The 27,733-nt window shown below is 33.7% G+C and overlaps 2 protein-coding genes across 2 annotated transcripts; both read right to left on the reverse strand.

The window, feature by feature from the left end:
- Positions 1-4,367: 4,367 nt before the first annotated feature.
- LOC100366500 (ninjurin-2-like) lies at positions 4,368-14,641 on the reverse strand. The gene is made up of 5 exons (XM_002732288.2): positions 14,538-14,641; positions 11,034-11,157; positions 7,741-7,863; positions 4,746-4,985; positions 4,368-4,632 (listed from the first exon to the last, which is right to left on the reverse strand). The coding sequence occupies exons 2-5, from the start codon at positions 11,118-11,120 to the stop codon at positions 4,498-4,500; spliced, it is 585 nt and encodes a 194-aa protein (XP_002732334.2). The 5' UTR covers positions 11,121-11,157; positions 14,538-14,641; the 3' UTR covers positions 4,368-4,497.
- Positions 14,642-21,133: 6,492 nt separating this feature from the next.
- Positions 21,134-27,728, reverse strand: LOC102801271 (carbonyl reductase family member 4-like). The gene is made up of 5 exons (XM_085493083.1): positions 27,529-27,728; positions 25,383-25,640; positions 23,743-23,877; positions 22,568-22,707; positions 21,134-21,478 (listed from the first exon to the last, which is right to left on the reverse strand). Exons 1-5 carry the CDS (start codon positions 27,683-27,685, stop codon positions 21,440-21,442), a joined length of 729 nt encoding a protein of 242 aa, XP_085349209.1. The 5' UTR covers positions 27,686-27,728; the 3' UTR covers positions 21,134-21,439.
- Positions 27,729-27,733: the final 5 nt, after the last annotated feature.

Consider the following 27,733-nt stretch of genomic DNA (forward strand, 5'->3'; position numbering starts at 1 on the left):
CAATCATCAGACGGTAGGTCCTAATCATAGCTCTGAATATAACTCAAGTTTTTAACATGTCATTCACTGTAAATACAACTGCTGAATAAGTAATAAGAATCGATGTGTGTTGAGGCAACACACTCAACCAGACTGTACATAAAATCTCGGCTACTTTTACTGTGGTGTCATGACACTCGCTTGCATTGTACAAAAAATTGTGACCCTTCCCTTTATACCTACACAGATTACTGTAACCCTCCCCTCAACACGTGCATGAAAATCAGTGACACCCCCCCCAAAAAAAATCAACCTACCCCTCCTGTACTTTCTGTCCAGTCCCTAACGGGTTGCATCGCACAGTCTTTGGTATGTGAACGCTCCATAGACTGTTTAAAGAGTAGTAACTATCGACGATTAAACATTAGATGCATGCAAGTAGCTAAAACGGCACAACGGCTAAAATGGCGCGTGACAAACACTATATATTCTTCGAGAGGTATGGCTAGACAGTTTTAAACACAACTCGGTAGGAGACTTCAATATCCCATTCTGCCTCAGGCTGCCTACACAAGAAATTACAGAATTGTGCGGAATCCTATGTATCAACGTTGTCTTTTTAATAAACCCATTCATAAATTTAGGGAACAGATTATTAACACAACTACAAAAAATAACCAAGATCGTTGTTTCAGAACCGTTTCTAAGTGACAGAAAAGTGATTAATTATTATCAGTCAAATGCCCGCAAATGCGTCCAGTCGGGATTTCTTTAGCGGTCAGGCTAATTTTCGCGATCACGCTAAAAGGAATAAAAGAACAATTAATTATTTCTTTTTGTAAAACAAAAAAAGTCCCGACTTTGCCAGTCTAGCGACATACGTGTGGCGCAATGATACGCTAGTCGAATTTCAGTTGACTATACTGTGTAATACACACGTTTAGTGTACCTACTAAACACTGGCTTGCATATATTAAAACTACCTCTCATCCAATCACACTCGTACTTTTACAGATGTGACTGTCACGAGGTTGAATGATATTCAGCACAAACAATCCTGTCCGTGAAGGATACCACCCAATCCCGTGATTGTGTGTTCTTTTATTTTACCCATAACAAACAGGGCCACATGGGACCTCTCGATAAATAACCAGATTGGAATCGTAAGATAGCAATTGCAGGGTATAACGTCACTCTTATGTAATGAAAACACAATATTGGTAAAAATCAATAGATTTAATACACTTATGCAATAGCACGTACAATAAATAAGTGTCTCCAAACAATACAATCAATAATAATAATAACAATCAATACTACAGCCTCTGGAATTCCCCATACTAATGTGAGTGTGTGTATGGGTTACCGGTAACAAATGCCATAGTCTTTGTTAGTCAGCCTGTGGTGGTATCAAATCGATGATTCCCTTGTCTTCAGTCAGCATGATATTCAGTGGATTGGTATGTTCTCATCACTATTAGTGGCTTCTATTATCGGCCTAGTAGAACTCTTTGGTCAGTCTTCATGCAGCATGGCCCGAATCTCTTCACGACTTGCAGGGAGAGACCGCGACCACAACCTGCTCACACCTCGGTCACCAAGGGAAGACTGCCTCTACATGTGCTTCCAATTCCACTGGAGTTTCTCCAGGAGGAGTGCAGGAGTGGGGACAAAGGTTATTTCTATTCTTTTGTTCTAGTTGTCTCCAATCTGGCAGTAATTCAGTCAAGTTAGTTTCCTACACAGTTTGGCAATGATTCACAATGTCCTTCAGCCAAGTCAGTGATACTGTTCGGTAGTAATTAATTCTCACGTTTTTGCAAATACGCTGTTTTCCATAAACACGCGTCTATAAACTACAATGTTCTGCCAGGAGCATGCCTAGGTGGCATTGTGACGTCTTGACCGTAAAGTGTACGTATGCACAAAAATCTTCCTACCTTTCTGTATTAAACACACTGTCTAGAGGCTGGACATGTATAGATAAACGGAACAGACCAATTGTGATAGATTTTCTGACGAACCCTGCGACAGTGACACACTGATGAAATATAATATAGTGAAAGCAATATAATTTACCCATCTGTGTATCGTTATGGATGTGTTCAATTTCCTATTTGAAAAATTTACACATTCATGTCACATTGCTTTGTTTACATTAAACGCAATAATGTAGCACGCAGTCGAAGTATAATCATAAGTCGATGAACACAAGCAGACAGGCACGAATAATTTCGCTGGCACTTCGAACTGTTAAATCTCACTAAATTATGAATGCAAGAGGAAAAGGGTGTATAAAAAAAAGGTTATTATACCAATACAGCAATATATGCACGATGGCAGTACAAAGACCATATACATGAATGCGTATATGTATTCATATGGACATTTTTTATTGATATAATGCAAATTATAATGGGAGTCACAACAACAAAAATCAACATACACATAAGTCTATACCTCTTGATAAGATATCAAAGTAGGATCAATGAAACAATACTAGGATTAATAAAAAATGTTTGAATAAAAAAGGAAAAAAAAATACATGTATACAACAGAGACAACAACAGGGTGGACAGACAATCTCCCTCAATTGATCTAGTTTAAGCAGAGCGGGTCATATTTCATTTAAAGATTTTAAAACTGACTATAGTACTTAATTGAAATAAATAAATGAGTGCAGATACTGTGAAGTGTAAAATTTGAATTTATTTCATTTCTTAAAAAAAGTTTAAAAGGCAAAACATTATATACAATATTCCACAAGTTCTACAATGCTATGTAAAACAATATACATGATAAATACCTCAGATTCCGTAATGAAGCAAGAATTATAATCTTTTTGGGCTCTGAGTAATAAAGTTAAATTAATGAACATGAACACAAATTAATTATAATAAAAGTATTAAAAAAACAAAGAAAGTTACTAAATGCTTCATATTGCAGTGATTTAGGTATAACACTACACAAAAGTAAAAGTTATTTTCTCTATTTTCAAGTATTTGATATACATTGTATCATCATGTTACAAATGATGAAGAAAATAATAATAATGATGATGAAATATTATGTTTTGTCTGTTTCCTATGGCTAGGATATATCTCAATAGCTCACTTTTTGATGTCTAGAAGTATTAAAAAATGGCAATATTCATATTTTATTAATGTGTTTTCAGTGTGGTCTAACTATATAATCATCAGCTAAAATACCATTTTGTGCATATTATTTTACAGCTTTTCTCATAAAACAAATTGACAATGAACCAAAAAAGTTCACACACTATTGACAATGATTAATTGTTACAAGAAAGATTTTCGCATAAAATAATGTTACTGCTATATATGCTAATATACCGGTATGGAAATATAAAAAAAGCACAAGTAGCATTCTACCGATACCTTAAGGTAAAACTACCAGTAATTGAGTATTATACATGTTTATAAATAGTATGTAAAAATTGTAAACACATTATACATCACATGGGACCTGTAACGAACAGGGCAAGAATGTAAGTTAAAATGACACACAATTTTTTTTTTTTTTTAATTTTGGAATTATTTTCTTGCAGGTTATCTCAAATAGTTCATCATTGTTTTTATGTTTTATTGTCATAATTTCAAGTTTATAAAGTCTAAAATTAGAGAATATTGTTACTTTATTATGTACAATTGTTGGAAAATATCATCATCTATGTAGTTTTGATCACACAGGAATTATTACAAAGTATGGTGCAATGTTTAACTACCTGTATATATATAATATTGAATGTCATGAATTTTACTTATTACATCGTATACTTGTACAATATATGAATGTACAGACACTAGGTAGAATTAGCATTACGTTTACTTCAATTCCTTTGGTTGCTTTCCACATGAATGAGAAAAAGCAAAACAATGCCTTGCAAACGTTCTCATTACAAATTTCACAAATATGCAAACAATTTGACTAAGATGATTTTCAGCCTCTATTTACATAAAACAAAGTATGCCTATAACACAAAAAAAGTAATAAACACACTAACACGATCAAATAACATTTGTTTTGTTATCAGGTTCTCAAGACAAAGCACAATGCCTTAAATGGGCAATGACATTGATATTGTTTTAATCTGTAGTACTCCTAATCTCATATCAGGTTGGTTCATAATTACATTTTGTGGATGTGTCGCAAATTGATGTGCTCAGTTTTTGAACCAAACACAAACTAATAATGACCAAAATCTTGATTAAATTTCTACTTTGATACATGCCTGTTGTTTAGTGATTTTCTACAACTACACAAAAACAATTTATCTATTTGAACAACATTGTTTACACCTATCTACACCAGCATTATGTCATTGGAGATCGCCAACTATTAGAAAGGTGTATTTCATAATAAATATTTCAAGTTGAAACTGTCATTTATATATACATACTTCTGAATGAGCTATCAGTTACCAGTAGTTAAAATCAATCCATAATGTTTGAAAAAAACAAAAAAAACTTTGCAATATACACCATGCACGGTAGTGGATTAGCCAATAAAAACTGATATTACAACATTAATGGCAGAAACAAACATTACAGTAATAGTTGCAACATTGTTGTACTGAATGGCTGTTTTTTTCTCCTCTTCATCAACACCATCATCATCAAAATCTACAAAATACTGAAAAAAGGAACCCATGATAAATTAATTATCTGGTATTATAGTCACATCAGCTACAACAACCAATGTACTAGTATAATCACATTGTCTAAAAAAAGTTAAATGGCACTTACTTTCAGAGCAAGGATAATACTGACAAATAATTGCAGTACCATTGGTAACACTATTAAAGTAATTAGCATATAATAGAAATCTCCACTTGGTCCCTGCAAAAGAACACCTTTCAACTGTCCAGCATTGGCAGATAGCAGTGACATATTTAGAAATCCCTGAGCTACAGTCTTTGTACTGGCATAAGTTGAACTTCTGGATCTTTGATGCAGTGGAAATGATGGTGGAAGCAGAGGACTGTTCTATAAAGTATAAAAGCTTATTATTATACATCTTTTCTTCCCAATGATACATTATGGGAATGCCAAAATCCAAAAAGTTTAGAACAGAATCAGCGAACTTATTTGTGTGGAACCCACTCAAACCCTGGTGGCAACCATGTTTGTTTTTATTATTAGAAGTCGCTTATGTGCGTAATCTTTCCATATTTAGAATTTGCATTTCCTAATATGGTAAGATGAACAAGCCATGCATGGCACAGTCCCTGTTAGTTATCGAATTTAAGATATACAGTTTTGTTTATAGTAATATAGCTGGAATATAAACATGTCAGGAATATGATTATGATGATTGTTTAACATTTAAATGATTGACATTTGTATCTGATCGTCAAACAAGTATTGAGAGATATTGCTCTGGAACAGCATTAATTAAAACAAAATCAGCCATTTTGAATACGTGTATAATGAATATATAAAATTTGAACATAGTCGGTCAAAGCATGTCAGAGATATAGCTCTAGAAGCCCATTCATTTAAACAAAATGGCCACTAGTCAGCCATTCTGAATCCGATCTAAAAAATAAAATAACCTGCACAAGGAATCTGTAATGTCTAATGTATGTACCAAGTTTGAACAAAATCCATCCATAAATGCCAGGAATACTTGATATTTGATGATTTTTTAGCACAAAAATGGCCACCATTCGGCCATTTTTAATAGGATCGTCAAACCACTATATCTGTATATCTATGACATGATGTACAATGAATATTTAAAATTTGAACATAATCAGTCACAGCAAATCAGAGATATGGCACTAGAACCAAATTTATTAAAACAAAATGGCTGTCAGTCAGCCATTTTGAATCTTATCTGAAAACAAAATGACGTGCATCAAGGTCCTATAATGTTCAATGTATATACCAATTTTGAACAAAATCAATCTGTAAAAAGCTGAGAAATGCTAGATTTTGATAATTTTTAGAACAAAAATGGCTGCCATTCGGCCATCTTAAATCAGATCATGAAACAAATTGATGTGCATATGTATAATATCATGTATGATGTATGTGTGAAGTTTGATTGTGATTGGTCCAGACATTTCTAAGATACAGGTTTGAACGCACACACGGACGCACAGATGCACAAAAGCAAGGAGGTCAAAACGTAAGTCTCTGTTTTCAGACTGCGTCCGATCGGGGAATAATAATTAGTTGATTAAAAAAATGAAATGATTTTAAAGCCTACATATCCTTAACTAGAAGTATGGTATTTAATCACCTACATTTAAACCACACTCAGTCCTGATATGTATGCATATAGGCTGGGTAAGGCACATACTTGCAGGAAATAAGACATGTGTGAGACCATCTCACAAGGGGGCATGTCAAAATGCTAAAACTTTCTTTTTTTTATCCACAATTCGATTACAGAATTACTCATTGTAGGAGAACGTTGTGGCAGCTGGACTTGGCATGTCACTACTACTGTCCAGGTAACATAATAAAACAAATGACAAACCCATTGTTATGTGAACAAAACAATGTAAACAAGCCATGCATGGCACAGTCCCCGTTAGTTATCAAATTTAAGATATATAGTTTTGTTTATAGTAATATAGCTGGAATATAACCATGTCAGAAATATGATTTTTTAACATTAAAATGATTGACAATTGTATCTGATCGTCAAACAAGTACTTGTCCATATTGAGAGATATTGGTCTGGAACAGCATTCAAAATCAACCATTATGGATACATGTATATATATAACATGATTTATAACGAATATATAAAATTTGAACATAATCAGTCAAAGCATTTAAGAGACATGGTTCTAGAAGCCCAATCATTAAAACAAAATGGCCACCAGTCAGCCATCTTGAATCAGATCGTGAAACAAATTGACGTGCATATATATAATATCATGTGTGATGTATGTGTGAAGTTTGATTGTGATTGGTCCAGGCATTTCTAAGATACAGTTCCAGACGCACGCACAGACGCACGCACACACGCATGCACGCACAGACACACAGAGGTCAAAACATTAGTCCCCGTTTTCGGACTGCGTCCGAACGGGGACTAAAAACCCTGTAAAATACCGCAAAATAATACAAGTCGTGTCATACATGTATATAGAACAGTTAGCTATGCTGAATATTTTGTTTCAGCTGATTTCAGTTTCAAAACCCTGAGGAAAGTGTTCTAGGTTCTTCATGTATATATATATGTGTTCGTATACAAGAAATTTTGAGAAGAGAAATGAGCAATGGGTACAATGTGGTGGTTAGCATGTTCAGGTCTCATCAGAGGGATTGTGGGATTGATTGTGATGCTGTCTACTCAACAGAATAAATCAGAGGACAGTCTGCCCTTCCGTGCCTTCCAAAAATATGGTATTTGGTTTGGGAGATATTTGCTTTTGTACCAAAAACAAAATAAACTTCAGGAGAAATATGAATTTAATGTCTAAAAATGACATCTGACACAAAAATTATAAAAACAAAAAAATTTTTCTCCCCTACAAAACGCTTGTTACTCCTTACTCTCTCCAATAGTATTCTGAGAAGTTTGGTGAGTGGTCAACAGAGGGCGCTGTTCATCATCCAACATTTGCTGGTGCACATCGAGTAGAAACATGTCTGCCAACTCACAGTGACACACTGAATTAGTTGTGGGTTTGAATCTTGCCTTGCATGGTCTATATGTTTGTAATTGACATTGCTTCAGAGACAAAGAGACAAATGTACAAAATAAAATGTGAGATAATACCTTATTTTGCTCATTTGGATTGATTGATTTTACATCTTGATTGAGGTTTATCACAGAATCCTCCATGTCATCTGATTTAGTACTGCCAACATCTTCCACAACTACCTGTACATTGCATTTCTCCTAAAATTGAAAAATATTGTGATTATTGTAAACTCTCCAAGTTTTCATATTGAGCAAATAATTGAAAGGAGTTTTAGCAACATATGGATATCTCTAAAACAGCTGGTCAGATTTCAAGAGGCTTTTTTTATACATTTTGATGATCCATTTAAACATTGCATTTAAATAATATAAATTGTTTAAAATACCTTGTTTGTAAGATTCTCAAAAATATTCTAGAAATACTGAATTTATGCAAGGTTGCTATGAAGTAGAAATGCCACATGCTTGGGCAATGTTTTAGTCTAAGAGTAACTTTAATAGAAAATATGAGTAAATACCCGTTACCATTAACACAGAATTCTTGAAAAAGTGGTTCAAGTAAACAATGCCTTGATGCAAGCTTGCCAACACTAATGGCCATCAGTCAGCCATTATAAAAAAATTAAAAAAATAATAACACACAATCTATAATCACCCTCCCATGTTTGCATAAGACAGACAGTCATTTGTCGATAGTGCTCATATTTTATTGAGGACATGTTATAATCAAAGAAAGCTTAGAAAGAACTCCCATGTGCTGAGAGTATTGGAGACACATTAAATATAATTCGAAATTACTTAGCTGAAAACTAATTATGAAAATCTGAAAATTAATATGAACAGATTTGAGTGTAAAACTAATGAGGTCTGTGCAATGTAACAGAAAATCTATGTACCAAGTTTAATTGAAATGTGATTAGAACCAAAAAATTATGAATTATTATGCTTATTAGGGAATTAATAAGAACAGACTTTTACCCAAAACTAATAAGGTTTGTACATTGTCCTAGAGCATCTTTAAGTTTCATTGAAATGGAATAATTAGTACTTTAGATATCAGTGTGAAAGCTTAAAACTGGTTAATTATGCAAATTAGATAATTAATATGTACAGATTTTAACCCATAATTATCCAGGTCTTTCTATTGTCCTACAGCATTCATGTACAAACATTCCTTGATATGTGATGATTAGTACCCGAGAAATCAGTGTGAAAATTGGAAATTGGTTAATTATACAAATTAGGTGATTAATATGCACAAATATTTACTGAAAACTAATTGGGTCTCTGCATAATTCTAGATTCAATGAAATGTGATGATTAGTACTTTAGATATCAGTAGAAAAGCTGAAAATTAATTATGCAAATTAGGTAACTAATATGCACAATTATTTACCCTAAAACTAATCAGGTCTCTGCATTGTCCTAAAGGATCTATGTACCAAGTTTCATTGAAATGCAATGATTAGTACTTGAGATACCCGTGGAAAAAATGAAAATTAACTAATTATGCAAATTAGGTGATTAATATGCAAAAATATTTATTCGAAACAATCAATCTCTATATAGTCCTTGAGTATGTAAGTACCAAGTTTCATTGAAATGTAATGCTCACTACTTGTATCGAAAGCTGAAAATTAATTAATTATGCAAATTAGGTAATTATATGTACTGATATTACCAGAAAAACTATCAGGTCTGTGCAGTGTCATATGACATCTATGTACCAAATTTCATTGAAATGTGATGATTAGTACTTGAGATATCAGTGGGAAAACCGAAAATTGACTAATCATTATGCAAATTAGGTAATTAGTATCCACGGATTATTACCAAAAACTAATCAAAACCTAGCATTAGTTCAGAGCATCTATGTACCAAGTTTCATCAAAATCCAATGAGTGGTTCTTTAGATATCAGTGGAACATTCATAGAACAGCTAATTCATAGAACAGCTAATAATAATTAGCTAATTATCATGCAAATTAGGTAATTAACGAGCAAACCAAAACCTAATAAAATCTGCGCGTTGGCCCAGAGCATCTATGCACCAAGTTTCATCAAAAACCGATGTATGGTTCTTGAGATAGCAGTGGAAAAGTCGAACACACATACACACAGACACACACACACAGACACACTAACTGCACAGACTCCCATTATGTGCTTCGCACATGGGAGTCAAAAACAAAAGACAACATTCTTTTGTTTTTATATATATCATTAAAATTATTCACCTTGAGTTGTAATACAATGCAACAACAAAAATGTGTTCAAAACCTGCCAAACGAATCAGGCAATATTCTCTTCTTAAAAATAATGTGCAAGTGAAATGTTTGCAATGCAAGAAGCCATGTCAGTAATATATCTCTTCAGAAGGCGCTGTGCCATGGTGAAATTAACCAAGGAGGTAACATATGGCTGTCAACACTATGATTTAATTCATTTACAATGATTTTGACGTAAGCGGCTTCACACTACAGAATTTATACAATAAATGTGAAATGCTTAGTGCATGAATGGAAGATGTTAGAAACTGTGCAACATTAACACTCTTCACTCAGTGTCATAGATTCAAGCAGTTTGTATTATTTACAGTTCTTAATTTTTCTCTTGAATACTGTACTGGGGGACAAGGGAAGTAGCTGGTACAGTTTTACGGGAAATAAAAAGGGCTTTTTACAATTTACAAGGAAAAAAAAGACGTTTTTACAGTTTACAGAGAAAATAAATGTATTTTACATTTTACGGAAAATTGAAAAAGATAATTCTTGTACGTACCGAGAAAAATGACACATTTTTGCAGTATACGAAAAAATATTTGATTGATTACATTGTACGTCTAGCCTGTGATTAAAGAATTACAGAATTTATTTTTTCAACTTACGTTGTACGAACAAAAAAATAATCCAATTACGTTGAACGAAAATAACCCTTGCCCCCCCCCCCCCCATGTACCGGTACATGATTTCACAACTAGAGAATGGGATAGTAATAAGAACTGACATTTATTCACTAATTCTTTTATTCATTTATAAATAATAACATATGATATATGAATTATTGCACAATTGGCTTTGTAATATCGGAATGCTGCTGTAATTACTATGTGCATGTATATTCATTTTTATACTGAACAGATAAAGGAGCTACATCAAGATTCATTCATTCATTCATTCATTCATTCATTCATTCATTCATTCATTCATTCATTCTCTTTTCTCTGATAGAAACACAGCAGACATGGGTAACAACACATGGAATGACAGTTAAGTTTCAATATGCTGCCCCAGTATCTTTGGCGAGAAAAATGATTATATTTCTATATTTCTAAAATTTGTAGTTAATATTAGAATAGAATGTAATACCTGTAATTCTGTTGTTACCTCACTATGATTTGTTGTATCACATCTTCTTCTTCGGATACCATCATCATCCAATATACTTTCAGACATAGTTGACTCAATATGTATACATGCACACTAGATTATACTGTGAATATACAACAGGTTATCTGAGGTTAATTCCAGATAGTGTCTGAGATAGCATGTGGTTTTGTGAGAAGCAGCATGGGAAAAATGTATGTACTAATTGGGAATTTTTTGTTCACTGTGAAAGCTGCGGTTATAACATCTGCCGCAAGCAGTCAAATGATTGGATTTTGAACCTGAATTTCTCGATTTTTAAAGTTCAATGTCAAAATTCCGATCTTTCAGAGAGAAATATGACATTGAGATATCTTTACTTCATCAATATTTACCCTCATAAATTGTGTACAGCACATTAATAAGTGTGGCAATACCTGAAAAATAATTTCACATTTGTCAAAATCTATATATGTTGTTGACACCACCACAACACTATGACCTTTGTTAGTCCCGTCTTCATGTTTGATTTCACGCATAAAACTCAGTGAAAAATTAAAACAGATCTTTTGAGAAACTACAATGAGGTGCTTCAAACTACCACTAAGTACCATGATAGTTTATCTTCTATATACGCTATGAATAACCTAGTTTTAACCACATTAGCAAATAAATAAATCATGAGAAAGTGGATGAACAGAAATCATATGTGCACGTATATACCGGTATCTGTGTTATGCATATCAACGCACATAAAAAGTGCACTTTCAGAACCGTTAAAGGAGAACCTGCCAAACCCAGGGATTGCACCAAGGAATCATGGGACACTATTGTTTATGTTGTTTACAATATTAATCTATCTCTTGTTATCCATTGTAATTTTAATCCAGAAAGAAAATTTGTTGTGGGATTAGGCTTAAATGGAGATGCCCCTTTAACTGATACTTGCAGTACAATCAAAACAAATTTTGTTACAGACAGAGATCAACTTTGAATATAGAAAAAATGATATACCAACTGACTTAGCATCTCATGCAAGCACCCACCCATTACTTTTGTACAATTTCAATTTCAGGGATCACGTTTAAGCACCCCTCCCTTTTTATAGAATCAAAATAGAAAAGTTTTGAGCGAAGACATGGATACAAATTTGAGTTACCGAAATTATTAATAATAATGAGAACGAAGGAGACAGACATTTTACCTTTTATACCTTGCAATTTTTATCGTTAAGAGCAAGGTTGTGATAAACAGATATGTAGAAAGTATTTGTAAGACGTGATCAAGTTCACTCTGGATGTCAACCGTATACTGACTACAATGGATATAGGTGACAGAATGAAAACAATGCATTCAAACAATAAAGCATATACTGTGAAAAACAAAGACAAAAGGGTGCTTGGTAATAAAATCATGAGTTTAAAATGGTGGCTAATGTATGCAAAATGCCTCTACATCACAGTTTGAGTAATCGAGCATAATAAGCATTCATTTACTTAGTGGACAGAGGAGGAGTTAATTACCTATGAGCACGTGGTGCAATCAATGGGATTGAGCGATTCCCCTTTAAGCCCATTTCCTTTCCTACTTCACACATGACATATCATAAAACAAGACTATTAACCTGTTTTATTCTTATTTTAATCTCATTTGTGCTTTAGAAGCTTCTGCAGCTTAGTAACAATATCAAGTTGATTGAAATCATATGTACTGCTACATTGTAGGTTATGCCCCATATATAAAAAACTTTATAATGACAAGTAAGACCAAACAAATATTTATAAATAAACAAAAATAACATATAAAATTATAAACAAAAAATTTATTTTGAAACAAAGCAAAAAATTGGAGACTATACCAGATTTTAATCAGTCAGTAACATCATTACAGAGCATGCAGACACTATTTTTTTTAGATTTAATCAACTTCTACAAAAATGTCAGACAATGTTTCAAGAAAATCATGTTTAGTATCCATTTTTTGCCTTGTTGTGGTCACAAACCAGTGGGATAAAGTTATGAAAATAAGTTATGCATTTTGACCAAATTAATATAAAACAACAAATTCCATGGTATCTCAAAAAATCTTAGAAATCTTTTAAAAAAAATAATGTAATGTTCTTCAATTGTATGAAATAATGTTTGCAATAATTGGAATTTTATATTCAGATTATATTCAATATTTTTGACAACACTTATTTCATTATTTGTTTTATTTCAACTGATAACATGGATTTAGGCGAGGGTTCTCTGAACCCGCCTATTCACATAGTTCATACCCGCCATAGACTCCGGTCAGTCAAAATGACTATTTTGAACTGTAGGCATTAATCAGCGAGTCTGCTGGTGACGGAGAGATAGAATCTAGGTCAGGGGAAGCCCCATGACCTCAAGATTCTTTTACATGTTACGTCACGAACCCACGTGACCGAGGTCACATGGCAGCACCATAGGCAGCCGTACAATCACTCCGATTCCTTTCTCTTTGCCTTAGACCAACGCTACGGAAAGAGTGGGGTGGTTGGGGGGCCGGAGTCTATGGTGGGTATGAACTATGTGAATAGGCGGAGTCAGCAGGAGTGTTACGTACGTCGGGAGCTTGGCGTTTCGAGGTGTGGCAAACCGGTCCAACCTTGGACCATCCCACAGCCAAAACAGCCTGGAGGCTACCCACTGGGGTATCAGCCACTCTGTGTTCTGGAAACTATCAAATAACTTATTTGAAACTGTCTGAGTTACTAGAAAATCAGTTTGATTTAGTTACTTTGCTTTACTATAGTCAATATAGCACATAGATGGCTAAAGCACATTAGTTAATGGGGGTTCTTTCAGAAAATGTCACTGTTTTATATTATGCTTGGGTTGGTGGGTGCATTCAGCAGGGTGTGAACTGGCCCAGAAAAAGAAGTAAATGTTCTTTGTCAGTTTCATTGTATTTTAAACTTGTCACAAAAATGTCACATAAATATTTTTATTCTGGGTCTAGGGCTGCATGAATCAAGATTATGCAAGTGGGAAGACCAACATTATACAGTACACGGATTGAATGCCCGGTGGTAATTAATATGAAGTTCTTGTTGCCTATATCAAATTATTGGTTTTCCGTATATGCACATTTGCATGACCTCAAATTGTATACGGATTCACTTCAAGCTAACGTGAATACTCAAAACAGCCATACAATGCACTTCTTGTTTTCAAATAATACTCAAATTCAGCCCCTAATGTAATTGTATATGCCCCTCCAGATAACTATACGTGTCCCGAAGAGCATGGAAGAGCATGGAAGGGCAAGGATGGGATTAGAGTTATGGTTGAGGGCCCTAAGGAATTCCTACCCTTGTTTTTGTTCTAGTAAATTGAAAATAAATTGAAAATATGGCGAACCCCCGGGTCATTCTGCTCATGGAACTTCGGACGTAAAGTTCTCAAGATATGAAATACTAGTTTTGAAGAGACAGTGAGCGAATACAGCAAATTACAATTCCATTACTGGTTTATCACTCACCTTTTTCATGTAATAAGAGCGTATATCTAACGTTGCAACATCGATCAAACTCAACTTCGTCCCTTTGTTGTTGTTGTTGTCTCCACCATCTTGGGGAAAGTCCTGTGACGTCATTATTGTTAACCAGATCGAGGCTACAGATACGTCCGTCTTTCCGTACATTCAGGATCACCTGAAACTTCTCGCTATATTGTCTACTTGCTTAAGACTACCATTACCTACTACCTTTCTCTATATATTAAGTCACAGAACTGGCTACGAAAACTTGCTTAGTTCGTCAATTATTCAGCTTCAATAAGTTAAAGATATGCACGTTGGACGTGGCCCCAAAACTACTATTCGAGTAATCCAAAAAAAGAAACCTGAACGCAAAGTGCCGAGAATTAATAACAGTAATTTGTGAAGCTTTCAAGATTTGTATAAGATTCGTGAAACAACAAACTTCGAAATAATTGCTCTTGTAACTAAGAACGAACCAAGAACGTTCACTACTAGTAAGAGCCACAAGTGTATTCTTGGTTCTTTACACTCGCACGAGCGCCCTCTTTGTTAGTATTTTCCCTAGAGTTTCGAGGCCATTGAGCGAAAGTTTCTAGAATAAGGGTTGGTTTGATACCGCCTCATATGTACACCAAGCCACAATTCGCAATAGAAACCGGGAAGCAGCAAAGAATAAAGAGTCCTTTCTTGACACATCTGGGATCCAAAAGTTTGACATTCATAGAAGTATAAAGAGAGAGACGGGGAAAACAACCTGATGCCCCTAGAGTGTTCGTCACATTAATCTTTCAGAATATACATTATAAATACTGGGGCATGTATTAATACTTGTATACTGTAAAGGGGGTAATTATTCACTGGGTTTTAATTTAGCTTATTTCGCTGACTGGAAAAATGTGCTAAATTAAAACACAGTGAATATGTAAAATTTAGCATAGAACACATTATCTAAATGACGAAACCGTGAATTTAAAACCCACTGAATATGCCTGAAATGGTAAATCAGTGAAATTTAAACCCAGTGAATATTAGTCATTTTACAGTACTAACATTTTGTATACTTTATGTACTGTATTAATCTCAAGGTCCCTTACAGAACCTATTAACTGCAACAAGGGGGAAAAGGTAGTTATTCGATTTTCAATGACTGAAAAATTTGGCTAAAATCTTAAAATTAGGGGTATAAAAAAGAATTGATCGACCCAACCTTGAAAACAGGAGTCAAAGCAGTGGCGCATATCCATATACAGTAGTTGAAATATTGGGACACCAGGTATTCTTCCAAATTGTAAACGAATTGTATGTAAGGCCACACATACAGGGTGCTATCATGCAAAAATACCAACTTTGCAGTAATCATCATGATTGCATTATAATCTGTCCAGGCTTGGGTAACAGTATTACCATGGCAACTAAGAATATATCTCTATATAACCTAACCTGTTGAGAATACTGTTGACAGTAGGTATCAAATAATGAATACGAATTCAGGGTGGATACAATCTAAACCTGTTATTCAATATTCATCACATCTGTCAAGATATAAATTATATTACTGGAGTATGTATTAATACTTGTATAGAAACATTTTTTATGTACTGTATTAATCTCAAGGTCCCTTATAGAATAATATTACATGAATACAATGTAGCATAACAAATTCCCAAATTGTAAAGCAATACATTTAAGCAGAATTTTTAGGAAAAGAATGATTTATACTAAATAATAGAAACAATTTATTTGAAGAATATTTACTGACATCTTGTTCTCGAATTAGGCAGTGCAAATGTCTTTATTCTCTGCATTTAAATGTTTTTAAATGTTTAATTTTAGTTAAACTTTGGTAATATTTTGAAAATTAAAAATGCGTGTTACACCAAAATTTAACTTGGATGATATTTAATAGTGTCTGATTTTCAAGTTTGAAGATTAACAGAAATTTTAAAATGGAGAGCAGAATTTTTTCTCTCATACACCTTTACTTTCATGTAAGATACAGGCAAAGTAAAAACTCCAATCTCCAGTTGACTTATTTACAGTAGTGTGAGGGCGCTATTACAACTGTTTGCATAAACCATCAGTATGTAGAAAACAATGTTGTCAGCAAAATTTTTCATGTACTTTGATTATTTTTATCATACATTCAGTGTAAATATTTACACATTTTGTAAAAATTTTCACTAAATTTCATCATCATGTTGGTCCATATGAATAGTTTCCAATATTCTTTTAGTTTTTGATCAAAAGTTTGTTCATTCAACATTTCTTGTGAGGAGGAACAGACGACTGTAGACAGCCATTTTGTTGCACTCGAAGGATTGACAAACACCTGCTTTAGGGATGGACCTTGGGAGGGGGGGTGGTCAGACCAAGGAGAATTATTTTTTTTTCCCAGAAGTATTATTTTTTTATTAAAGATTATTTATATAAATTATTTTTATTCAAATTGTGACCACCCCCCTCCCAGAATCTAATGGTCCATCCCTTAACTTATGTTAGCAGTAAAATTACTTTCCTTATTAAAACTTTATCATAGTCAGGTTACATAGACTGATAGACTTTTCTTAAAGAGCAATCAATCCAATCGGAGAGCTATATTTATTCTTAAAATAAAGGTGCATGAAAGACACATAATAAAACAAAATTAAAGTTACATAGATACAACAATCCTTGTAATAAATAAAAATCATCTGCAATCAAATAAAAAAAAATAACTTCCGCAAACAAATAAAAAATAGTTTAAAAGTTGAGATGATAAGTAAGAGTTTCTTCCTAACCCTGCCCCTCCAGTGCCCCTCACACATTTCAATTGCATGTACATACCCTTCTTTTGGGTACTTATAGTTATTTGGATGGCATATTGAATTACATAGGGAGGGGGAGGGGGAGGGGCTGGAGTGTTAGGGTTAGGGTTAGGGTTCAGGGGGTCGTAAGGAACTTTTTTTTCCAAAATGATCTTGTGATGACGGCAATCTATTGGGGTTTATAAATAAAAACATTGTAAAAGAATAAAATAAAAAATTATACAGTTTATGTTTAAATAATATTTTAATTAATATCTTAATTTTTATTGTATTCAATCTATTAATTTAAAGAAATAAATTAGTAGCCATGGAAACAGACTCTACTAAGAGTCATCCAGTGAATGTATAAAAAAAATTTTGAACAAATAAAATATACAATTCAATTGAAAACAATTAACTGATAAGGGACAACGTCAAAAGATCGATGTCGAATAAAAAAACTTATTTCCTTTAGTTTGGGGGTGGGGGGTTTTGACCTCAAAAAGTTTCCATCCTACAAAAACGATTTTATTTTTTAATGAAGTCAAAAAAATCTTGGAGTATTTGTAGTTCGTTTTTTTCTATCCAATCATGGACAGAAATAACCGAAAAGGGAAAAAAAACAGAAAAATGGTTTGGTTCGAGTGTAAATCTGTGCGTCAAATGGGGTGCATTTTTAAAATCTTGTTACACCCACCCAACACCCAACTGCTATGCAATACTACTGTAAAATCTGTATTAGAAGCCACGACTACTATTAAAATGGTACAATGCAACAGAGGGGATGCGGCTTCTATTAGAGCATCTACACATATGAAAAATTATGAATTTTTGGTTCTCAATTATTCAAAAAGAATGGGTGCGACTTCTATTAGGGATGCGGCTTCTAATACAGATTTTACGATACTGTCCGATTACCAATTTGGATTTAATGGCGAATGTAGTCTGACACCATAACTAATATTTATCAATTAAGTTTCAGTGGGGGGTAGGGGGGTTTAGAAAAAAACTAAAGGAATTAAGTTTTTTATCCGACATCGATCTTTTGACATCGTCCCTAAATACATGTAAAGGATGCAATTTCAGCAAAAAAAGGATAAGTCAGTATTAACGACAACTGTCATTTTAAAGCAAGCAGAATGCTTGAATTTATCACAAATCATGGTGCAATATATATTATCAAACAATTAAAATAACATTCCATTGCATTCATTGGATACCAGTTTTAAATTACATGGTTACAGAACCAAAATCTTGTGAAACTGTTTCACAATACGAATACATAAATTTGAATCGAAATTAGAATAAATATGTTGCTAATTTCCAAATAAATTCAACCTTGTTTCTGATCTGCGTGATTTTTGTTATTCCTGCACTATAAATAGATGCACGCTTATTACTGAAAGTAATTAACATTCAACCTCAGTCCTTGAAGTCATGGTGAAACAGAACCCAAATATTGATGTATGTATACAACTACATACTGTAGAATACCGGGGGTACTTTATTTTCGCTATTTTCGCTGAAGGGATGCTTCAGTGAAAATAAAATCCAGCGAATATACTTTTTTTCCTATGTCTCACATTCAACTCGTCAAAAATCAGTGAAAATAAATTCCATACAAAACACCCAAAAAGCTTTTTCAGTGAAAATAAATTCCAGCTAAAATAAAGCATTTCACAGTTAACTCGTATTTTGAAGGAAATCTGCGTAAAAGACAATCAAATAAATCAAATGTACAATAATGGACACATCATCAAGAATACAGGTAAAATGTACCCCCCTCCCTCCCACCGCATACATTCTGTAGTCACCTACATAAACATTTGAATGACATACATTTTGTATGTAATAGTTTCTATCATTTTGGACTACCGGGGTGAATGATATTATTTGGCTACAATAAGGCCAAAAAGAAAAAAATTATGTTGCCCTCAAGTCGGAAAATTGAAAAATTGGGTCGGTCGGTCGTTTTTTTTCCCCCCGAGAAATACAGATAACATAAGGTTCAATCGCCACTTATCCCCCCGGGAACTCTGGGAATCAAACAACAGTCCAGGATCGTTAATTTTTAGAGGAAACACTTTTTTACCCGATTTTTCATATTTTTCATTTGGTCGCTGAAGGCAACAAACAATTTATTTTTTGGCCTAATTGATAAATTTACTTTTAAAAAATATGGAACACATTTGACTTGGGTAAAAAATACCTGAATGAATATTTGAAGAAAAGGCACACCAACAATATGAGAGATTACCAAATATTACTCCTTGAGTTTCATTCTCTTTAGGTCAGATTTGTAAATACAAATACTGTTTCACAAATAATACATCTTGAATTGAATTGAATTGAATTGAAAAACTCAATTGACAATTAAATTTGTAATTTCCCATGAGGACCCCCATGATAGTGGAAATTTACCTGAATGTCATAAAAAAATGCTACATTGAATAAACAATACATTAAATAATAAAATTGTTTGTTTACGTTTTGACAAATATATCATTTTTTTTTGGTGTAAAATATGTATGGTGTACATATGTTGACGTAATAAAGAAGTTGAAACACATTGAGAACGGATGTGACAATGGTGAAACAAACTGACAGACATGGTAAACCCATCAAGAGAACAAACAGATATGGTAAACCCATTAAAGAAACAGATATGGTAAACCCATTAAAGGAACAGACAGACGAGGTAAACCCATCAAAGGAAAAGACAGACATGGCAAACCCATCAAAGGAACTGACAGACAAGGTAAATTCTTCAAAGGCACTCATTGTGTGCATCACATAAAATAAATAAAACAGGTCAATTCAGATCACTTAGAATCAACATGTGTGCTCCCCATTTTTACTTAAAAACTTATTTTTGAACTACAATGAATAGCTTTGTGGAGTATCATCAATAGACACATACTGGGTTGAAGGTATCAATATCAGCTGCACACTGGGTTGAAAGTATCAATATCAGCTGCATACTGGGTTGAAAGTATCAAGATCAGCTGCATACTGGGTTGAAAGTATCAATATCAGCTGCATACTGGGTTGAAAGTATCAATATCAGCTGCATACTGGGTTGAAAGTATCAAGATCAGCTGCATACTGGGTTGAAAGTATCAATATCAGCTGCATACTGGGTTGAAAGTATCAAGATCAGCTGCATACTTGGTTGAAAAAATCAATATCAGCTGCATACTGGGTTGAAAGTATCAAGATCAGCTGCATACTGGGTTGAAAGTATCAATATCAGCTGCATACTGGGTTGAAAGTATCAATATCAGCTGCATACTGGGTTGAAAGTATCAATATCAGCTGCATACTGGGTTGAAAGTATCAAGATCAGCTGCATACTGGGTTGAAAGTATCAAGATCAGCTGCATACTTGGTTGAAAAAATCAATATCAGCTGCATACTGGGTTGAAAGTATCAAGATCAGCTGCATACTGGGTTGAAAGTATCAAGATCAGCTGCATACTGGGTTGAAAGTATCAAGATCAGCTGCATACTGGGTTGAAAATATCAATATCAGCTGCATACTGGGTTGAAAGTATCAATATCAGCTGCATACTGGGTTGAAAGTATCAATATCAGCTGCATACTGGGTTGAAAGTATCAATATCAGCTGCATACTGGGTTGAAAGTATCAATATCAGCTGCATACTGGGTTGAAAGTATCAATATCAGCTGCATACTGGGTTGAAAGTATCAATATCAGCTGTATACTGGGTTGAAAGTATCAATATCAGCTGTATACTGGGTTGAAAGTATCAATATCAGCTGCATACTGGGTTGAAAGTATCAATATCAGCTGTATACTGGGTTGAAAGTATCAATATCAGCTGCATACTGGGTTGAAAGTATCAACATCAGCTGCATACTGGGTTGAAAGTATCAACATCAGCTGCATACTGGGTTGAAAGTATCAACATCAGCTGCATACTGGGTTGAAAGTATCAATATCAGCTGCATACTGGGTTGAAAGTATCAATATCAGCTGCATACTGGGTTGAAAGTATCAATATCAGCTGCATACTTGGTTGAAAAAATCAAGAACCAATAATAATGGGTTGAAAACATCGATATCCAGTGCACAATGGGTTGAAAATGTTGATATCTTCAAATTGCTAAGTGTAATCCACCATCCACTTTTACAACCTACATGAAATAGAAACCAAGTTATGGTCAATGACATAAATACATACTTGAGTGAAATATTACTACTGATACATTCATTGATTTGAAAATTGTGGAATACTTGATATACAAATGTATGTAAACTGTTAAAATTCTCAGTTGCTGTGATCATGAGTGTGATGCACTGAAAACATCATCAAACACAAGGTTGTAGAGTCTAACTCACCTGAAAATGTTTAACAGAATCAATCTATCAATAATTTAAAAAAGGAGGAGGGGGGGCATTGTATTCTCAGGTGTATTTCTAAACACTTCTTGGGAAAAACGATAACATGCTTCAATCGTACGCATACAGGGGACTTTAGGGTCAATCAATTCTCATGGAAATGAACTAGCAAGCTCTCAATATATTAAGTGATGTGTCAGCACTAGCAATTTGCACTTACAAAAAAAAAAAAGTCAGGAGAGACAACAGTGACATTCAAAGTCCGAAACTGTTGCCTGGCACAAAAACATTGTTAAAAAAAAAAAAAAGTGATTTGAAGAGCTATGCTATTATATTATTACTACAAATAGTCTGAAATGCAAAAGTTGCAGGGCTTGTATTTACATTACTACCGTAAAATCTGTATTAGAAGCCACAACCATAATAGAAGTCACACTCATTCTTTTTGAACAATTGAGAGCCAAAAATTCATCATTTCTCATATGTGTAGATGCTCTAATAGAAGCCGCATCCCCTGTGCTGCATTGTACCATTTTAATAGAAGCCACGGTTTCTAATACAGATTTTACAGTAATAGGCAAGTGGAGTGATCACTCCCCTCGAATTGCATACTCTGACAGATACTACTAAACTAAGAACCTCACTGATCACCTCAGTGTTGAAAATTATTGCTAAATTATTCAAAATTCATATTTTTCACACAGATTTCTCCATTTTGCTCTTTAGGATAACATTATCAACAATCTGGCAATAGGATTCGTATGAATAGTTTTTAAGCTCTCAAAACCAGCTAAATTACTACCGTAATATTCAAATTGAACGTAAAAGTCATTTTTATAGATTTTCTTGTTAGTAATCTTTAATTTCCAATCTGCATTTCTCACCTGTCCAGTAACATATGAAGAATTAGCTAAAAATACAGCTGCCCCTGCCACCTCATTTGCATCACCAAATCTACCCATTGGTATATGGTGTTCCATCTGTAAAAACTGAGCGCCTCCAGTCATGTCTGTTCTAATAAAACCTATACATGAAGAAGAAATATTAGACATTCTCACGAATTCTAGTCCATACTTCACCGCTATTTAAACCAATGGCTCACAATAAAATAGATATGAATACCAGATGATTCATATATTACATACTGTAAAATACTTTATTTTGGATTGGAATTAATTTTTGCTATTTTCGCTGAAGGAATGATTCAGTGAAAATAAAATCTAGCGAGTATCCCTTTTTTCCTATATTTTTACATTCACCTTGTCCGAAATCAGTGAAAATAAATTACATACAAAACACCAAATAAGTCTTTTCAACGAAAATCAATTCCAGCTAAAATAAAGTATTTTACATTACATGACAACAAGAGAATACAGGAACAGGCAACAGATGTATTGTTTCTTACTTCAAAGATTATATTCAGAATAAGCCAAGACTAGTTATATCATACACATGAAAAAAATCCAAGAAGATGTTACTTATATTATCGACAAATTCAGAAAACAAAATATACACTGTACATATGCAATATATTCTGAGCAGTAGAACTAAACTAGTGATAAATCGTGTTTTCAAACGAAAGTTACATAAAACAGCTTGAGTTTTTTTTTTATTATACTATTTTATATTTTTTATATTTTTTATTATACTCAGTGATATATATCCAAGCAAACAAATTTATGGCTATTTGTCACCCATTTTAGTCAGATCTGTACATTTTTTGTCTCGAAATAAAATATTGATACAATGTCCACCTAATTTCACACATTTTTTTAGACAAGCAAGATTTCATTAAATTTACACAAAATCTGATAATAATATATGTTGTAAATATTAATAAAGTGCATTTAATTTTTTTTTTAATAAAAAACTCAAAAGGCAAATTTTCACATATCCCCCCCCCCTAAAAGTTCCATTTTATGCATTTTGTAGCATAAAATAAACAAGGATACAAATAGATTGTTATGATATTTGGTACTCCAGTCATCAAATCTCATTACTTCTGTCAGCTGAAAGTACAGTAAGTCTGTACAGAGAAAACCTTAAAAAAAGTACCTACCTGGTGCTATGAGATTGACCCTTATTCCTCTAGATGCTACTTCTTTGGCAAGACATCTTGTAAATCCTAACAATCCTGCTTTGCTTGCGCCATATGACGTCTGTCCTATGTTGCCTTTAAACCCTACTATACTGCCTGAAATGACAAATACACTCGGATTATCCACCTCTATTGAGTTTGTTTTTCTTCTCTCACAATCATGCATTAAAAGTATGATGGTTGTTGTGCAGCCTGTTTTGAATTCCATGTAAACTTCTTGCGTTGTGTACAAAAATAGCCATATTTTTTTTAATCAAATTTTCAATGAAACTTGGTACATAGATATTACATTACGCAGGCCTTATTAGTTGTACACATCTGTTCATATCAGTTATCTGATTTACATAATTAGTTTTCAGCTATTCCATCAATATCTCAAGTACAAGCAATTTTGAATTAATTTTTAATGTGTCTTCAATACTCTCAGCACACGGGAGTTCTTTCTAAGCTTTCTTTGATTTTTTCATATTCTTTAAAGTTTCTGGAAATGAACCCTAATATTGGAGCAAACAGACAAAATTTGAGTAAATTTTCAGTTTTTACCCAAAAAATTTGCTATTTTTGTCCCAAATTTCTGAAGGAAAGTGCAAACTATGAACAGGACTATTTTGTGAATTTGTGATGAAAAGAGGGAACTGGTAGTGAAATGGTTAAAACAGTCTGCTGATATGTTGTTGTTGTTTTTTCAATTCATATTGGCCATTCACAGTGGCTTTCAACAAGCAATGTGTTCATAAATAGATAGATATATTATTTGACACAAAATTTAGTATGAATGAAAAAAAAACATACAATAAATCAATGGTCAAGAAAAACACAAACAAAACAATAGACTAAACTAAAGCTTAGAAATAAAATCAATAAATTTTCCCAAGCAATTGACAACGAAGCTATCTTTAGTGCCTAGCAAGCACTTATTATAAGGTGTATAACCAATGAGAATATGTTATAACAGCATATTTAAAATTGAATGATTTTCCATAATTTTAACCTATTCATAAGTTTCTTTGTTTTAGAATAGCAATGTAGTACGGTATTACATATGTACCATGATGGATGAAATCTGAAGAAAGTCTAGTTTGGGTGAGACATGCCCCATATGATGGATGATATCTGGAGACTACCTGGTTTGGATGAGACATGCCCCATATGATGGATGATATCTGGAGACTACCTGGTTTGGATGAGAAATGCCCCATATGATGGATGATAATGATATCTGGAGACTACCTTGTTTGGATGAAAAAATGCCCCATATGATGGATGATATTTGGAGACTACCTTATTGGGTGAGAAATGCCCCTGATATGATGGATGATATCTGGAGACTACCTGGTTTGGATGAGAAATGCCCCATATGATGGATGCTATCTGGAGACTACCTTGTTTGGGTGAGAAATGCCCCTGATATGATGGATGATATCTGGAGACTACCTTGTTTGGATGAAAAAATGCCCCATATGATGGATGATATCTGGAGACTATCTTGTTTGGATAAGAAATGCCCCTGATATGATGGATCATATCTGGAGACTACCTGGTTTTGGTCAGAAATGGCACCTAGGATGAAAATGTATCTTGAACTGTAGTATTGTACTTACCTATATTAATAATACATCCTTGCTTTTGTTTAATCATTTGTTTTAAAACAACCCTGGATGAGATCATGGGTCCTACTAAATTAGATTGCATTAATTCCATAACTTCTTTTTTGCTAGTCCTGAGTAACAATCCATCTTTATTCATACCCGCACTATTCACTAAAATGTCAATGCGACCATACTTTTCATTTATTTGAGCAAGCCTCGTTTCAACAGCAGCCTCATCAGAAATGTTGCACACAACTCCAGAATGATTTCCTTTGTTGGAAAATAAAAGAAAAAAATAATTAATAAATAATTTAAAAATAGTACATCATGATCAGGCCTCCAATTGAGAATCTTCTTCATCCGCTTTTTTTTTGCATGAGCTTGTTTGAAGTAACTGCTGAATTGAATGCAGTTAAAATTTCTATGGTGACAGGCACTGATATATACTTGTGCACCTGTACTTGTTTTGAGTATTTATGTGGTTAGAGAGCCATATTGATTAAATGAAACTCGAAAGTAGTCTACGTACTACTACTTTCAGGTGTCTTAGCACGTTTTTGTTGTACGAGCACTGATATACCGATATGTTCTACCAATATCACAAATAAAAAAAATATTTGATGTTTTGCACTGGATTTACTTTATTTAAAAAATGTCATAATAAATTGCTTTAAAATTTTTTATTTATTTATTAGGATTGGTCACATAGTTAGGTGGCAACGCCTAATTTATAAAAACAGAAAGTGCTCAATTTATCATACTTGGGGAGGGGGGTGGCTCTGAGAAGTGAAGTTGTAGCTGTCACAAAATTGTATTGGGTATATGTGTTTTGTTCAAATTATTCACAATAAATAATGGTCTAGCAAAGGTGTGTACAATATACATGTATACTGGTAATGTGTGCTAATTGAATTTGATTACTAAGTGAATATGTGGGTGTGGTGTATGGAGTCAATGACACTGTCTCAGTTATTTGAGACCACGTATTGTTTATTAATTACTGTTTCATACTGATCTTTGATTACATCTGGTCTTTGAAATGAGTGTGTTACAGGACATGAATATAAAACTGTCTGAACAACTAATTAAAGCGAAAATATACAATTTGTCATGTGTGGAATTTGAATTCATGACCCTCAGTATGCAAGACTGACATTCTTACCATGACATAAAAAAGTCTACTTCACACTCTATGGGGCAAACAGTGATGATAATGCTATAGTTTGTCATGATGGTCGTGAGTTTAAATCCTGCAGTAGGCAATTTGAAATTTTTCACTTTAAATTCATCGTCAAATAGTTTCACAGATTCACAGTCACTAAACAGTGCGATTCTGATGATGCGACGTTCTACGGTTACACAGCTGCTGATTGAAAACATAACTATAGCATTATTTTTTGCTATGGGTGAAAATACGTTTTTTGAAAACGTCATTATAATGCTTACAACATGGAACTATAAACCCCTATAGTTCCATGCTTACAACTAAAATTATGCAAGGTATTTTTGAGATGTCATAAAAACGATCTGTAATTTTTTGTGTAAATGGAGATATTGTATTGTTAAATAAAGCATGTATATTACTATATCAGTTTATTTTTAATAACTTTATACAACATGTTTTATGCATCACTGAAAAACATGAAAATAACTGTATTTTTTTATGATGTTTTTCAAAATGGCACTAAAGTTATGACATTTAAAAGGCTTAGTCTTTTCCACGAAATGAAACGAAACTAAACCCTAACCCACATTTTTTTTCATTGGCCTAATAATATCTGAGAAAATTTCACACTTTGAAACGCGAAATGAATTGCGCCATCGGTATTCAACATTCCAACATGGCTGTCACGTCATGTCAGTACAAATGAATCGAGCTGCAAAGTAGGCGGAAAAGAGGTGGAAACAAAATATTCCCGACAAATTTACGTTTCGATCAGCAGCTGTGTAGCATAAGATCACTCCACAAAGAGGGACTGTGATAAGATGCATGTTAACGAACGGAATTATTACGTCTCCGGTTGAACTAATAACGGGTATAAATGAACAACTGGGAGGGCCATGCAAATTGCATTTTCCACGACGCAGTGGTGCAATCCGGAGATTGCGGAGTCGCGGAGCTTCACTTGAAATTCAAATTGTAAATACTGTCACGCACCTCCACCACCCAAATCCTTCAACTTTTGAACAGCTGCATCGATACGCGTGGGATTTTTGGCCAAAATAATGACATTGTCACCTTCTCGCGCAAATGCTTTCGATATCGCACCTCCAATTCCGCGCGATCCTCCAAAAACTAGACAAACTCTATTCATCTTTACACTCAAAACATGGGCGCAGCCATTTTCTGAAAGCGGACGACT

The sequence above is a fragment of the Saccoglossus kowalevskii genome, chromosome 18 (genome assembly GCF_978046115.1).
Source record: "Saccoglossus kowalevskii chromosome 18, keSacKowa6.1, whole genome shotgun sequence".
NCBI classification, from domain to species: domain Eukaryota; kingdom Metazoa; phylum Hemichordata; class Enteropneusta; family Harrimaniidae; genus Saccoglossus; species Saccoglossus kowalevskii.

Coding starts and splice junctions, on each gene's coding strand:
- LOC100366500 (XM_002732288.2), bottom strand. CDS start 11,120: ATGTCTGAAAGTATATTGGATGATGATGGTATCCGAAGAAGAAGATGT. Junction 7,864..11,033: donor AGGTAACAACAGAATTACAG/GTATTACATTCT, acceptor TTTCAATTTTAG/GAGAAATGCAATGTACAGGT. Junction 4,986..7,740: donor ATCCAAATGAGCAAAATAAG/GTATTATCTCAC, acceptor TATACTTTATAG/AACAGTCCTCTGCTTCCACC.
- LOC102801271 (XM_085493083.1), bottom strand. CDS start 27,685: ATGAATAGAGTTTGTCTAGTTTTTGGAGGATCGCGCGGAATTGGAGGT. Junction 23,878..25,382: donor AGGATGTATTATTAATATAG/GTAAGTACAATA, acceptor TTGTCATTTCAG/GCAGTATAGTAGGGTTTAAA. Junction 22,708..23,742: donor GGTCAATCTCATAGCACCAG/GTAGGTACTTTT, acceptor CTTCATGTATAG/GTTTTATTAGAACAGACATG.